Raw genomic sequence first — 16,518 nt, 5'->3', positions numbered from 1 at the left:
TTATTTTTTCCTTCTTAACTTAATCCTTGGAACACATATATTAAACATTGGCAGGGGGTCTTATGCAAAAAGCGAGAGGCCTATCTTAGAACTAATTGTGGGTTTTCCAGATCTCAAGGTTCAAAAACTAAATGCAAATCCCTTTCTTGCTAGTAAGTAAAATGCAAAATTTCAAGGCCCCTATTGTATTCAAATATGAAATATGAGATTTCAAGATTGTGAGTAGTTCAAATGCAAAACTCCAACCAAAGACATGCTGATAAAGAAAATTATAAATCTTTATAATATTTTAGTATCTCTTACGATGACCAACTGCACCATGGCCTAGTGTGCAATAAGAGGTTGGCAGGCTTTGTCAGTTTATGAAGGTAACAATTTAACGACTTTTAAATGAGTTATCTTCTAACCAGGGACTGTATATAATTTTTCTTGACATGATCCATACAAATTGCCGAACTTTGCTGACTCCGTGTACCTTGCTGTCAGGAGCGGCCCAATGCATTTGGGGGCCTAAATGGGACATTTTTTCTTTCTATTTTATCTTTGAGGCTTTTTTTGCAGACTTGCAATGAGCCGGCCTAAGGCGAACTTACTAAGTGATGCTTTTTTCTTCTATTTTGTTTTTGAGACCTTTTCTGCGGTGGGCCTTCTTTGGGCCGAGGCCTTAAGCGACTGCTTCAGTCGTCTAAAAATTGGGCTAGCCCTACTTGCTGTTCATGTGAAGGTTGTGATTATTTAACTAAGAATTCATAAGTGCTTTTTTCGATACAATATCTACTTCTGCCATGCATGCAATCTACTCGTAGCCTCTGGCTGCTTTTTGCGGGCCTACATTTTGTTTTTTACAAAATTCTGTCCATTTTTTTTTAGAAAAAAAAAGGACATACATGCTGAAAAATAGAGCATACAATTACAACCGTCCAAGACCTCAAATATCAAATATAAAATAGATCCATCATCCCTGAACTTACTTGACATCCCATCCATCCATCGGCTACCTTCCACACTAAATTATTAATTTTAGTCCTTAATTGCTCTCCTTTTCCTATCTATCTCATCAAATCATATTGGCTGGCGTAATACTCCTCCAAGTCCATCCTTACACGCGCTTGCAACTTAGAAATTTATACGTAATTATCATTCAGCCAAAAATTTATAAATTATTTTCTGGATGTTATCCCTATAAAACATATCCAGTAGCTCCCATTTGCCCATGCAAAGCTTATAACTTAGGGAGTTGGAAGTAATTTCTCATTCAAAATGCTAAGGATATGAACTATCTTTTGTTGATACATTGGACTATTTATTCACTCTGAAAGCCAGAAACTTAAAAATAATTAAATTTTTTACATGAATATTCTTATAAATATCAAATTTTTCACAAATACTATCTCAAAATTGATATTTGTATGTATATTTTCGTAAAACACTTATTTTTTATTTTATTCTTTTTTATCCTTATTTTTTTTGGCATATATACCTAATACCGTTAAAAAATTAACGGTTTCAAATAAAAATGACTAAAATATTTTTGATGGATAGATATGAAAAAAATATTGATAAGACAATCGCAATGAGAATAAATAAATAATTTCAAAATTTTATTTTATTTTTAATTAAAATAATTATAATTTTTATTTATAAGAACAGTTAGTATATAAATAGTATTTTATAAGAATGTAGGAATAAATATAAATTTTAACAAAGTATTTATGTAAATTTAAATTTTTAAAAAGATATTTATGCAAAAAAAAAAATCGGGCTTTAGTCCGCATTGGAATTTAGATATAATTATATTCAACGTAACTAAAGCCGGCAGACTCCCGACTCCTTAATCAGGAACCTGTGCGTAATTTTCGTCAGCATGGTACTAGGGCAATTAGCGCCGATGCGAAGGGAAAACTAGAACAGACCCTCGGGCTCCGTCTCGCCCAAAACCCTGGAAGCCTCACTCCCGCCTCGATCCCGTCCATTCATCTACGCCATCGGCCGGGTGGACGATCGGTGGCGCCGGAGGAAGGCCTCCGGGACGATTGGAGGCAACGAATCCGTCCGTTCTGGTTCTCCTCGGTGCACCCCGATCGTCGGTGAGCTCCCAAATGCCTCAGTGCTTAGAACATATGCTTAATTCTTATCATCGTTCATATTAGAAGTAATTATTTTGCCAGATTGATTCAAGTTGGTTTCGATATCAACGGTATAATACCGAAGAAATGCCAGAGGTTCCAACTTTGTTCTCTCTGTGCATCAAGGAGATCGCAATGACAGTCTTGGACGGTGAGCTCTGAAACTGTTCTCTTTCTGGGCCTTATGAACTTCATACATGGTTGTGGAGTATGAACACTTTTGTCTTATTTCGGTTGATATTTACTGAGACCAGTATATGTTTTGCAGGATATGAAAATGCGCAAGACATACTTGAACTTCCATCAGATTTGCTTGATTGCATAGTGATGAGCCTACCTCCGCTGGCGTTGCAGAATATACATGAACTGTCAGTCAGCTCTCGCTATCCTTATGAAAATGAAAGAACCGTTTTATTTTGATGTTTATGTTAGAATTTCACCAATTCTCTTCCATGATGCTTCCCTTTCATTAGTAACATATATATCTAGCTTATTTTATTTTATTTGTCTATTTTTCCCCAAATAATATGCTCATTTGCTTTCCTATGCTTAAGGGTTTTTAAGAAAAAAAATACACCAACACCCCCTCAAGTTTGATCGAGTTACACTTGTACCCTCTCCACTTTAAAAAGTCTCAAACAGTTTCACTAAGTTACCTTTGCATCCCAGACTGACCCTTCCATCCGACTCCATTAAACAGGCTTCACTAAAAGACACATGATCATCATACGAGTCTTTAAACTGTCTTATTTCCTAATACTCCCTTGTCGTTCTAGGGGTTTAAGTATCATGTGGGGAAATTTGAGACCATGTCCACCTCCATCCTTCCATCTCTCTTCCAATGACCTCTTCGACCTCTCCCATGGAGACCTGCATGGTACAAGCTTCACTGCAAGGCAAAGACGATGTAATTGGCAACAATATGGGGCTAAGCTCGTGGGAGAGGCAAGGGCGAGGATGCCATTGATGGAACAATGGAGATTGAGGCTGAACACGTTGATGAACTATAAGGTGAAGGCTATGCTAAAAAGGTGATGATAAGGAGGCGGACATTGCCATGATGACATCCATCTTTACTAGCTCCTCCTCCTTGTCTCCAACTTCATCCTCTACACCTCCCTCGTGAAGGTTTTCCCCAAACATGCAATCCTCTTGCTAGAGATGGCAATCGGGTTGGGTTGAAGGCCGGTCGGGTTAGAAATTCGTCATCCCGAGCCCAATCTATTTATTCATATCTGAATTCAGCCTATTTATTAAACAAGTTAAAAATTCAGATGTGAATCCAGCCGATTTATTAAACAGGTTACCCAACTTGGCCTGTTTAACCCATTTACTAGATAGGTTGAGTCAAGTTAAATGGGTTAAGTAAGTTTTTAACGAATTAAACATGTATAAATAGGTTAAACATATTAAACAGGTTGGGTTAAACGGGACAAAAAGAGGTTAAGCAGCTTTTAAACAGGTTAAACAAGTATTAAATGAGTTAAATTGATCAGCTTATGATCCGTTTGCTAGATAGGTCGAGTCAAGTTAAATGGGTTAAGTGGGTTTTTAATGGTTAAACAGATATAAACAGGTTAAATATATTAAGTAGGCCGGGTTAAATAGGACAAATGGGCTAAGCAGGTTTTACACAGGATAAATAGGTATTAAATGGGCTACATGGGTCGGGTTATGATCCGACCCAATTATTAAATAAGTCAAAATCGGTTGAATGGATCAAAGATCTCAACATAAATCAACCTATTTAGTAAACAAGTCTTGACGAGTTGACCCATTTGTGACCCAAACCTATTTATGTCAAATACGAACTTGCTTAAAGCAGGTTATTTGCGGGTTCGGTCATAAATTGCCTCTCCTACCTCCCGCCCTTCTCCTCTCCACCACCTTCTGCCCCGACCACCGAATCCTCATCCTTGTCCTCTAGGCCTCCCTCTCCTCCTCCAACCCCCAAATTGTAATGGCTTTCCATTCTATGCCTTGCAATCCTGCCCCTCTCTTACCACTTATCTTCAAATTCTATCTCAACCATGGTCTCATAACTGAAGCCCAACTTTTGTTTGATGAAATGCTCAAAAGAAACTCTGACTCCAACCTATTTTATGGGAATCTATTGATCAAGGCTGAAAATGGAGAACCTGGAAAGGCCTATCTAGTTTTTAAGAGAATTCATGTTAGGGATTTGATTTCTTTGCACTCTATGATAGCGGGTTTTGTGAAGAACTTGCAGCATAAGGAGGTTATGAACTTCTTTGTAGGATGGTGGATTTAGGGATTGAACATGATGAGTTCTCATTCTTGGCCGTGCTTTCAACCTGTGCCGAGGTTGGCGCACATAGTTATCGGGTGCGGATTCGCCATCTAATGTTTGAGAAGAAAGTTGAATTGAATTATATTCTTAGTATAGATTTGATTGATATGTATGCAAAACATGGGAGATTGAAGTGGCCAAGAAATTTTTTTATGGTATTCGAAGGAATAATGTTTCAGTCTAGAATTCTTTGATTATTGGCTTGGCAATTCATGGGCTTGGTTTTGACGCAATTGAAGCATTCACCAGGGTAGAATGTGAAGTTTTGGTGTTGAATGCAGTCATATTTGTCAAGCCATCGACTGTTTGTGGCTATTGTGCTGTTTTAGAGAAGTCTCATAAGTATTTGATAGGATGAAAGAGAAGTATTTGGTTGAGCTGAGGATTGAGCATTATGGTGCAATGGTGGGTGCTTTTGGTTGGGCTAGGCATTTGGATGAAGCATGTGGGTTGATAAAAGAATTGTTAATGCCTGTATATGGCACCAGAAGACTGACTTGGGTGAGGTTGAGATTTAGAAGACGACGATGTGTGCTGCTGAAGACTATTTTCTTGCGATCAATCATGTTCTCATTAGCGAAGGAATGGGATCTTGCAGAGTGTGGGAGGTGATGAAGAAGAATAATATCCATAAGAGATGGGGGCCGACTTGGGTGGAGGGGGGGGGGGAATGGTGCACCAATTCAATGTTGGACCTTGTTAGCTCACCGGACATGCCTCCATCATGCTCATCATGCAAAACACTAGTAGCCCTATGCCAACGGAGCAATTGCCTCCAACATGCCTAGTCCAGGAGCATCATTGTAGCCTCCAAGATCAATGAGCAGCATGCCCGCTAGCATCTCCATCTAGCCCCTCATTGCCTTCTTGCCTAGCACCATGCACAAAGACGTGCTCCATCGCTGATGAGCGCCACTTATCCTCGCTGACCGTCTTGCTCTGTCATCTTCTTCGTTGACCGATCACTTGGCGGTGGTTCTCGGTTCCACATGTCCCACAATATTGTCATTCTCTTATTTGGTACGCCTAACAACCATTAGCCCCCCACTGCATGGTGGAGCCTTCAAGTATCAATCTCACCATTGTGCACTTCACTGAGGGCCCCAATTCAGTCTTGGAGGAAGGGATGGAAAGTGGCGGAGAAAGAATGACAAGCACAAACCATTAAACCTCTTTCTGATATTAGTTAGGGGTCTTTTGGTTAGTTGCAAAGATCTGCAATGATGTTGTAGGGTCATTGCAAGGAAGGGTCAGATTGGAATGGAAAGTTAACTTGATGGACCTGTTAGAGACTTTTTAAAGAGGAGGGGGCCCAAATGTAACTCGGGCAAACTTGAGGGGGTCTTACTGTATTTGTTTTGCTATACTTTTCCATAAATGTTTTTTAGTAAAAAAAATGGAAACAAGGCAATGATTCATACTGGTCAAAAATAAGTGATAAGAATCTCGATAGACTACTTTGTAAAGCGCCGGATATTACCATAGTTTGAGTTTACATTTCTGTAGTATAATAATTTCATTTTGACTGAATATCATTTGAAATTTTACAATTATATCCTGCTCAGGTGCTACAGAATTGCCACAACTCAAAATACACCTTAAATTATTGGCACTCTTTTTATTGTTTAACGTTTGTCTTAGAAAATGACACTTTTTTTTTAATGTTTGTGTGGGTGGGTGGGGAGAATCAGATTGATCATAGAAAAATCAGGTTGTACTTTTCCTAAATTCATGGATGTCTAAAATGTATAGGGATTAAACTCTTTTATTCGAGTAAAGAGAGTTGAAAGCAAGGAATGCGGAACCTTTCCAAACCGCCTAGTTCGGGCATACCGAGTATTCAAAATGGTAAACCTGCAGGAGAGGGAGGGAGGGCCGCCAGAGGCCTTCGACGCCCTCCGTCGACTCCGGCGGCCCTCCGTCGGCCATCCCTCCCTCTCCCTCTCCCTCTCCCTTCCTCCCCCCCTCTCTCTTTTCCTCTCTCTCGTTTTCCCTCTCCCTCTCCCTCTCCCTCTCTCTCTGCTATGTTGGTACGGGTCCATCACGGAATGGCACGGAGGCGTACCAAACCGTGCCGCCAACCGACTAGTATGGGCTCTGGCATCGGCACGACAAACCTTGGTTGAAAGTGAGAGGAGGTTATTAAAAAGTTGAGCAATCAGTTTAGAGTGAGTAGAGGGAAGAAAACGTGGCCTAGCAGTTAACTTTTCGAGTCAAGAGAGGGAAGCTCACTACTTGCTTATTCATTCTTATGCTAATTCATGGTAATATCATATGACAGATCTGTTGATGGTTGTGGTAAGAGCGGAACTGCAAGTAATGGCATCAACGATGGAAGAAAACGTGGCAGGTTTCATAGGAGTCATGTCTTTTATAAAAAAGGAGTCATGTCTTTTATAAAAAAAGAAATACAGTTTGCAAAAGGAAATTTACTAAAAGAGAAGATACTTAATTTTTAGGTATGGAGATTTTAATACAGCATGGAAGCTGCTGTTTAAGAAGCGCTGGCCTGAGAATATCAAGAAGATTCAACCAATCAACTGTGTGGCAACACAATATGTTTCTGGAATGTGTAGCTTGGTGAACCAAAGTGTTGACTGGCAGCAGCTGTACTGGGAAAAGCATCTACAGAGGTATGGAAATGGGAAAAAAAAGAATAAAATTGTGATTCGTTTGCGTAGGTACATTTGTTTTTGACCAAGTTTATTCATTTAATAGTTGCCTAGATGATGCTGCGGAGATAGCCTTGCTTCCTGCTTTTGATGGGTGCATTGGTGAACTAAGAATATCAGGTAACTGTGATGTACCTTTTTCCTTTTCTTATGTTCTGCAGATCTTGACAGATATAAACTAGATGTTGTGCAGTAGCATCTTGGACAAGCGACATGAAAAAGCTGTCATGCACTTCAATGTCGCAAGTAGTTAAATAGTCAACATAGTAGTTCATGACTTCATGATCAATAGAAAAAAATGCTACTAATCATGAAGTTTAATGTGAATTCTGTATGTTTGTGTGCACATCAATGATATGCTATCTCCATTGGATCCAAATATCATCCTGAACAGTTAACATCATTTCTAAAACCTCTTTTCCAAATAAATTATGCAGCTTTCACCCCAACTCTTTATGCATGCAAGTATATTTGAATTTTTAATGCTAAATGCTAGTAAGTAGCACTTATGCATACATGCCTTATGACACAGGCTTCTTTTATAATTATTTTTATCTTTCAATAGATCACATAAAGTAATTATCATCTTTGTGCTTAAGATTTCCATCTTGGTAGGGAATATTAATGGGCACATTATGCCTTTAGTTGGTTTTAGGTGCAGATTTGGCTTGCTTAGAAAGTACTGCGATGTCGATTGCTTGATTTCAATTCATCTTTTCTTTTATAATTAAACATACTTTGGGTCCTGCTACATTTGCTACTGTGTAAGATTTTTTTTTCCCCTTCCCTTGTAAAAAAACTCATCTGGTTTAATGCAGATAGCATTGTGAATGCAATTGGTCATAGTGGGAATATAGCTGGTGACTGTTTGAAATTATCATACCATTGCAACAAATTTGGGCTCTATGCAAGGTATCTTTTTATTTGAATTTGTGGTTGCAATGTGGTTGTTGTCCATCCTATTGAAAAACAGGCAAAGTTTCAAAATATTTTGATTCTTGTGTTCAAGAACTTGTTGGTTGCTTTAACTTAGATTTGCTCGGGTAAGATGATGGAAGCTAGGAACTTGGGCAGGCCAACAAATGACATTCAATTGCTTTTTTTTTTTTAATGTTAAATGTTAACCTTATGTCGTTTTTTTCCTTGATAATCATTCTAGAATGTCCATTTCTACAATTTTTTTGAAATCAACTTTTTCTTGCAAGTGCAGATGCCTGAAACTTCAAAATGTGCTTTGTGTTGCAGAAATATGTGTAAGTATGACAATTAATTGCCTTATACATGGTGTGATGGACTAGCTTTTCTGACTTTAAGTTGGAATAGCTAGATATTGAATGTTGTCTTCATTTAGCATTTAGATTATAATTTGCATTTTTGTTACATAAGGGTTACACAATCTTCTTTGGGAATCTTTTTGAGACCATCTTTTATGGTTGAGCTTGTTTTAGATATCTATGGCCGCTGCTCCCTTGTATTATCAGTTTCTAAGATCCCTGAATGTGTTACCCCTGGATTTACCTGTGATTGGCTCTACTGTGATTTTGCAGACCTTCAAAACATAACATGTAAATTATTAATTTAGATAAGTATTATGCCACTCTGTGCTAAATCACTACTCAAGGCCTGGACTCCGCAAAAATTTTCTCAAGATATTTTTCAGTACATCCGATTCCAGTCTTCTTCAGCCCTCTGTCATCTTCTTGACTTGAACCTGATTCTGGACACTCACACTTTAGGGCCTTATTTTGCCTGTGTTGCACGTGATTGAAATGTCTTAGTTCACTCTGCTTGCTTTATCCTCTAGTTCATGATCCTCATTAATGTGTTCATTCCTTAGTCATACTTATGTGATACATGGATACCTTAAGTAGCCTGCCACAGTCACATGGGACATCTGATCCGGTCATGCTGCTATAACATTCTACAGTGATACTACTGTAGTTGTACCAGTACTACTACTACTACTGTAGTAACAGCAATACTAGTAATAATAATTGTAATAATAGTAGTAATAATAATAGTTGTTGTTGTAGTAGTAATAATAATTATTATTCTTATAGTTACATCAGGTTCTAACAACTACAAAAAAAAAAGAAAAGAAAATCAGGTACACACTGTGAAGGAGATATGTCACACCAGGAAGCATACTTGTACGATCTTCATATTTGGCTACGCTGATGACATATAAATTTCCAAGCATGTCCTTTCTGATCTGGTATTACATGTCAGATAATAAATAAGGAGCATATGGAATAGCATTGAAAACACAATTAAGTCTTTCCAATGATGTTATGGCTATTTCAACCTCAAATGCCATAGCTTCTTTTGTTTTTCTGTATTGTTCCCCAATGTTTTAGAACTTAGGGAAAATTGGAGTTGCGATGACATGGATGACCGGAGCAGCATTACCATAGTAGGCTAATGAATGATTGTGATTTCATATTATCGGTCATGATCTTCAATGATTAGAATGCCTCAAAATCAAGCTTCAACCCTTTTAGAGGTTTAATTATCTGTGCATCTGGTGGACACAAACTAGATGCGCCGATGTTTCAATTGTGCCAGCATATTTGGTGGCCCCACGCAAAGATTTCACACTGTTGATAATGATTTACACTTCTTAAAGGACAAATGGATCAAAATTTAACAGTTTTTGATACTTTACAAACCTCAAATTAAGTAAACATGGATTAATGCACTTATGTATGTATCTTTTGTGTTTCCATTTTATGATCTAAATATTGATGAACCAAATCAACATGACGACTTAGATGACCATGGTTCTTATGGGCATGCTATGGTGTCTTTTTAGTTTTGGCAGTCATTGTTTTGATTACATGTTAGCTTTTATCCAAAAACAATGCCAATCCTTCTATCCTCTTAAAGCAGTACTCTTGTAATTATAGTAAGTCTCTTTGGGGAGTAATTAGTGATGTTGGTGATCGCCTTCACATAATCCATATGTTGAAGCATGGACTTGTTTCTATCCTTTTTGTTTTTGAATGTAGTTTTTCTTTAATCTTTTATTGAGTGCTTAAACAGTCCACAAAAAAGTTTTGTTTTATGATAACATACTTTTAGTAACTTATGCCATTTTGAAACTTACCTTTTTTTTAAAAAAAAAGAATTACATCTTTATATATTACAATCAAAATTTAGTCCATATTGTTTTGTTGCTTCCAAATGCAGACTTTTGGGCATCAAGTTTATGCAGTGGACATGAATAATATTTTTTATCATTCTAGAATGTTTCATTTGCAGGAGTTGTTGAGAGGTAGCAAGTTGCAAGTTCTGGTCTTCAGAAGAATAATCTCCAGTACTCAGGTAATTCTTACATTTACATATTAGTTTTGCGTTGAAGAATCATGCATTACAATCAACATCAGGATGTTTTTCACATTTTTCAAGGTTTAGGTGTTGGTTATTGTTCATATTATTTATTTATTTGTTAACATGATTCATGGTGTTGCAGCACATAGCCCTTGGCATGCATAGAAAGATATGCATGAGGTTAACAATTACTCAAAAGTACATAAACGTATGCCATCTTCTGATCTAGAGTATATTTGGATCATGTCTTAAATCCTTAAAGTACATGTTTGATTCTTAAGAACACATCGGTAACATCATTGTTGTTTCAAAGTTACTGAAAAATAAAAATACGTACTACACCTTTTTAACAAATCCAAGCCACAAGCTTATATCAAAAGAAAAAAAAGGAAAAGGGAAGCAAAATCAACTTTTCCAAGAAGTGTCTAACAGGTATCTGTTATATCAGTACATCTGACAGTGCATCATTCAAAGCCCCATGATAGAAAGTGATATAGGTCAATAATGGGTTAATATGTACCCTAATTGTTGGAAGGTTTCTGTTATGTTGGTCTAGCTTGATTTCCTGCATAACACTTTAAAACATGACATAATCCTGCTCAAGCATTATGAATTTTAATGTTATATTTCATAACGTTCTTCTCTATTGTAATCCTCCATTTTCATCTTGTGAACAAACCTAACCAAACCCATGAACTCTTTTAAATAATATATCAAATTCTGTGTTTTTATAAGATCTTCCTGGTTTGCTTATATTATTGCCATGCAATATTGTGTGATTAGTGTAGCACAAATCTTTGGTAAGCCTTCTTAATGTCAAAAGCAGGTTAATGGATTGTGCATGCTTCTGAACCAGCATTGGGAGACACTGGTATCTCTTGAGTTTATTTATTGTCAACTTCCTCTTAATACTATGAACCAGATTTGCAATTCTATATGCAAAGAGGGATCTCGAATACATGGGATCCAACACCTCTGTGTCAGATCATCAACCATCTTTGATTGCAAGTCGTCTTCCATGCCACCTGGTCTTTTATCTTTTTTATCATCAGGAAGGTACATCTCATACTCCTGTGTTATGCTTGCTACACTTGAAAAATGAATAGTCATATGAAATAATTTTTCATTTTGCGGCTTGCTAGAATCAGAGTTGAGGTCCGTAAGAAGCACTGAAGAGTTTCTTTCAGTATATGGTACATTCTGAAATTTTGTTTAGCACAAGTCAGGAATGCTCAGATGAGAATCCTAGTCCTTAAAGAGATGCCAATATTAGATGTAAAAATTCTGTAAAATTGTTTTTAGTCTTGCATTTCTTGCGCTGATAGGTTAAGTTCATTAACTTTGAATTTGTGTTGAACTTACTAATGGCATAATATCTACATGGTAGCATTGGAATGCAGGGTGATAGGCAAATGCATAGCTAGGGAAATTAGTTTATTTCTTCATGATGTGGAAATTATTTTGAAATTCCGAAAGTTTTTTTTGAAATTCTGGCTCTTTATTTGGATACCAGAATTTTTCATTGGTGTAAAATAGGTGACAGCAAAATTTATATTGTTGAGGGTTGGTTGTGTACAAATTGCCTTTCATCATATGCAGTATTACCTGAATTTAGCTTCATCAGCTACAACCAGTGTTATTCCAATATGTTGATAGTCGAAAAGAACAAGAGAACGGTTATCAATACCAGGTTATTGTAAGCTAAGCTAACGGCACGCTATAAATCAAATCACCAGTAGATGCTTATTGATATTTGAATATTAGATGTCATGCTTATTTCCTTTTTCCACCATATAAGTGCATATCAAAATGCATATGTCTTGCATTTTGCATGATCTTCCATCATTCTTGGGTATGGGATGTTGTAACTGGAAAAGAAAGCACTGGCTGGCCTCGGTCATGTTATACAATTCTCAAGCTACCTTCTTAAGCCACCGTTATTGGCCAATATCTTGGCTTGGTGGTTTACTGTACCCAAACAAGAGTTGCATACATTTGCTGTTTTGATGATAAATGCCAAATTTTGATAGTTCTGAAGTCCATGCAATCCTTGGGAATTGACATTATCCTGTATGCTAAATGTTGCATTGGTCATATTTGTGTTCATTCAGTAGTCGCTGTAATGCAGAAAACTTTAACAGATACTTGTTTCATCTTTCAGATCCTTGGTTTCACTGCATTTTTGTGAGACTAAGATGCAACCAAAATTTGCAACAATAATTTTTGATACTCTCCTCCAGTCTTCATCTGGTATAGTGACTCTTGAGATATCAGATAGCAATGTGAGTGGTTACTCAGAAGTTCCTTGTTTTTCTATCAATGGTTGTTGTGATTAGCCGACCATGTAAAACTCCTCTTTATTTGTAGATTGCAGGTTGGCTTTCTAAGGTTGATAGGAAATCCACAGATTTCTCATCATTATTAGGATCAGATTTGTCCTTGACATCATTGAGCGTTCTCAGTCTTAGGTGCCATTCTTTTTATCGTTTAAAATTATTCATTGTTTTTTAATCTGTCACCATTTTTATTCCAGCTTTCTCTATTGGATTTATCTTTATGATTTTATTGAGATTGTTACTTTACCAGGGGAAACAATTTGCATAAGGAGGATGCTGAAGATCTTAATCATATCTTGGTTCACATGCCTAATTTAAGAAGTTTAGATTTGAGTGACAATCCAATAACAGATGATGGAATCAGGTATCTACAGTTTCATGTGCCTTTGATGTTACGTTGTATCGAGAAAAGAGATTGTTAAATTCATGTACACAATTATTTGTGTACAACCACTGCAATCAAATATACTAAATGTAATTTTTTTGTTTGATACTGAACTTTTAACTTTCACAACTTAATTTTTTTTTGCAGGAATCTAATTCCATATTTTATCAGGGCTCTTGAAAAAGCTCATCCCCTTTCAGATATAAAGATAGAGAATTGTAATCTTTCAGGCATGGGAGTGGCTGAACTTTTAAGAAACCTCCCGACCTTGAAGGAACCCCTAAAAACACTTTCTCTTGCAGATAATGACCTTGGCAGGCTAGTCCATGTAACTTCATCTTTTTAATTGATCTTTCCAGCTTTATATCTGTTGGAAGCAAATGTTCTTATTAGATGCAACTTCAGTTTTGTAGCAGCACCATTGGCAAAATTCTTGGGCAACTCTGGTGTACGAGTACTTAACATTGAAGAGGTTGGGTTGGGACCATTGGGCTTCCAAGAACTTGAGAAAGAAATGCCTAACAAGATGGCTCTTTTTGACATCAACATAAGGTTGTCATTAGTATCTTTGCATGCTTGCATCTGTGAAATGATTGAAGTTTACAATTTATCTTGTACATATTTATTTTGTAGCAAAAATCGGGGTGGGATCAGAGCTGCATATTTTATTGCCAAAGTAATTTTACAAGTTCCAGATCTTGTATCAATAAATGCAGGAGGTAATATTATGCCTGCTGAGTCTGTGGAAATCATTTATGATGCATTGAAACAGTCAAAAGGTATGCATTCTTTCTTTGCAAAAATATGTTGGTTCTAAAGTAAGATCTATATGCAGACCATTTAGATCCACAAAGTCACAAGCCAGTTGAAATTATGCATGAAATTTGAGTCATCTGTCAAATCCTCTGCTCAACATAAAGATCAATCATTAGTTGTAGTTCAATTTGTTCTTATGTGGTAGTTGACTTGTTAACTAGAATGAGAATGCCATATGTTTGCAAATAGTCTGGAAGGTGCAAACTATAGTTACGAATTGAATTCTTCATGTGAGATAATTATGGAGCAAATAGTTTTGAGTGCAGTAGCAGGGTCACAAGAGTGTGTATATTTCTTCAAGGAGGCATTACTGTGAGCCTTGCCACCATAGAGAGATATACAAATGATCCTTGGTAGATTGAAAAATGGATGTGTGGCTTTAGACCATGGTCAAGGTGGAAAATACGTGTTATTTCACTCCTTGTCCATGCAAATCCAATTACAAATGCTATTTTTCGGATTCATGTTCGAGACAAAGGAGCCCTTTTCTGAAAATACTCTTTTAAGTCATAAATAGCCTAAACACAATTCTCTTATCGGTTTCTAGAATCTAGATCATATTTTTCATAGATAGACCAAAAAGAAAGTTTAGGCTTCACATTGGCAAATTTCATTTAAAGGAACACATGTCGCACATGCACTCACATTCATGCAAACACACATGGTGTGCATGCACAACCATACACACACAAACATGCATGTACAGGTGTTCTCTGACATTCACCAGCATTATATACTGTGTAGTGGGTTTATATTCAGTTTAGGTCATTTGTACAATATAATGCTGATTCCAACAGCAAATGCTGACTTGTTAAAAACATTTTGCATCTTATTCATGAACTGGCATTCTTTTTCCTTGATATGCTTAATCACTCAGTATTGTAATAAGAGACATTAATTATTTTATCATGGTTTTGAGTTTGAGACTTTCCATTATCCGGCATGCATCTGCAATTCTGCTGCATAACATGTGTTCTAATTAATGTTATTTGCAAGATCATCAAATTTTCCCCCTCATCTTTAAGGATTGATGCTTACTCCACATGTAGAATTTACTTAATGAAAGGGTCATGCCTGCTTTCTTTCAGGTAAGCTGGAGCGATTGGACTTAACTGGAAACACTCAGTTATGCCAGTCTAGCTACATTGCCATGCTTCTGGAATTTCATTGCCACGGAAAACCTATTGTTGCCATTTCATCGCTGCCTACAGCAGAGACACCCTATGATGATGATCCATAGCAGGTCTTTGCAATCAAATTGTTGCAAATTGAGAAATATTTAGGGCAGAATTACACTTATCATTGCAGGGAAGTGAAAGGTGTGCTCATCTGGATGGTGAGGCTTGTGTGATCATACAGCAGCAGTGAACTTACCCCAGGGCAGGAATAAACTTTTCAGCCAACAGGGCCCATAAAAGTTATTGTTAATTCTATTCAGCTGAATGTTCAGGAGCTGATTCAACTTCATTTACTCTGCGGAAAGCTCACATGCACTTTGGTATATGCAATCAGAAAAGAAGATTAGCTTTATTAATGGTCGGGCAATTAGTTTGTACCACACATTAGCAATGAATAAGGAATGCGACCATTTGTAAACCAAGAATGGAAAGGCTTACATGTAGAAGTATTTCCTGGTATGGGAAGATTAGAATCTAGTCTTTGATAGGCCTGTAATATATTGCTTGGCTTCAATCTGGAGAATTTTTTTTAAGAAAAAAGACATTAGTATGCCTGAAATGCTGCAAGAAGCAGAAGCAGCAGATACTAAGTAGTTCATCCGTGGAATAATTTTGTTATCTGTGTAAAATAAGGAATAGTTGTTAGGATGGGCAATTTGCCAAAGTTAAGCAAAACAAGTATCCGGCTAATGAAGATGTGATAAATATCATAGTTAAATTTAATGGCAAGTGCAAATCGCATGTGGCAGTTGTTGAGCTGTACTGCAGGGAGTTTTATGAAATATCCTTCATTTGTTTATTTAATTGTCTATGCATTGTGTATATTTCAGGATTCAATGGTCAATTTGCATGACAGGTTTTTCACCAAAATGATCTGTTGAATAGTGTTCTATTCAAGAGCTCAGTAATATATTACATCTTCCTGCATTGGACCATGGATTAACATAGGATGCTTATAAGCAACCTAGATGAATTACATTTTCCGAATTTTCATGGCTCCGAACTTCTATTGCATTTTGTATATTTTACCTTCATGTGAATTCTCTAAGATTTTACCCTCATGTTGCACCTACTGATGTTGTCAAAAACAAACTGGTAAGCGATTCATGCGAATCTTGCTGTTCAGTCACGACTTGATAAATCTACGAAGAGATTTTTTTTTTTGGGTTTTTGTTTTATGTTTGGTCTTAGTTGTATTTTGTACCGTTGGAACAGCTTTTTCAGCACCACGGTGCTCGGACGGCGACAGCGCCCATCCTATCCATTTTCAAATACTCCAACCACCTCCGCTGTGGCCGTGTCCCCCGGGGGAACGGACAGAGGAGAACTCACGGATTTCGGAGTTATCGTGGCCGACCTCCCCG

The 16,518-nt window shown here is 37.1% G+C and overlaps 1 protein-coding gene across 5 annotated transcripts; it reads left to right on the top strand.

Annotated features, from left to right (window-relative positions):
* Nucleotides 1-1,817: 1,817 nt before the first annotated feature.
* Nucleotides 1,818-15,883, top strand: LOC103706967 (RNI-like superfamily protein). 5 transcript variants are annotated; one of them, XM_008791258.5, is made up of 17 exons: nt 1,818-2,087; nt 2,169-2,277; nt 2,395-2,494; nt 6,719-6,787; nt 6,897-7,070; nt 7,156-7,229; nt 7,928-8,021; nt 8,320-8,362; nt 10,371-10,433; nt 11,266-11,495; nt 12,601-12,721; nt 12,807-12,907; nt 13,026-13,139; nt 13,308-13,478; nt 13,566-13,712; nt 13,794-13,939; nt 15,065-15,883. In XM_008791258.5, the coding sequence occupies exons 2-17, from the start codon at nt 2,214-2,216 to the stop codon at nt 15,214-15,216; spliced, it is 1,863 nt and encodes a 620-aa protein (XP_008789480.2). In that variant the 5' UTR covers nt 1,818-2,087; nt 2,169-2,213; the 3' UTR covers nt 15,217-15,883. The 5 variants fall into 5 exon arrangements, 3 of the variants coding, with proteins under 3 accessions (XP_008789480.2, XP_038971245.2, XP_038971248.1); XR_005506788.3 differs by having other exon boundaries at nt 1,834-2,087; nt 13,877-13,939; XM_039115317.3 differs by having other exon boundaries at nt 1,838-2,087; nt 2,151-2,277.
* Nucleotides 15,884-16,518: the final 635 nt, after the last annotated feature.

Source organism: Phoenix dactylifera, chromosome 10 (assembly GCF_051530095.1).
Source record: "Phoenix dactylifera cultivar Ajwa chromosome 10, Ajwa_hap1_PhDact_Kaust_v1.1, whole genome shotgun sequence".
Classification (NCBI taxonomy): Eukaryota; Viridiplantae; Streptophyta; class Magnoliopsida; order Arecales; family Arecaceae; genus Phoenix; species Phoenix dactylifera.
The sequence above is the reverse complement of the archived record's forward strand: the minus strand, read 5'-3'. Positions and strand labels throughout refer to the sequence as shown.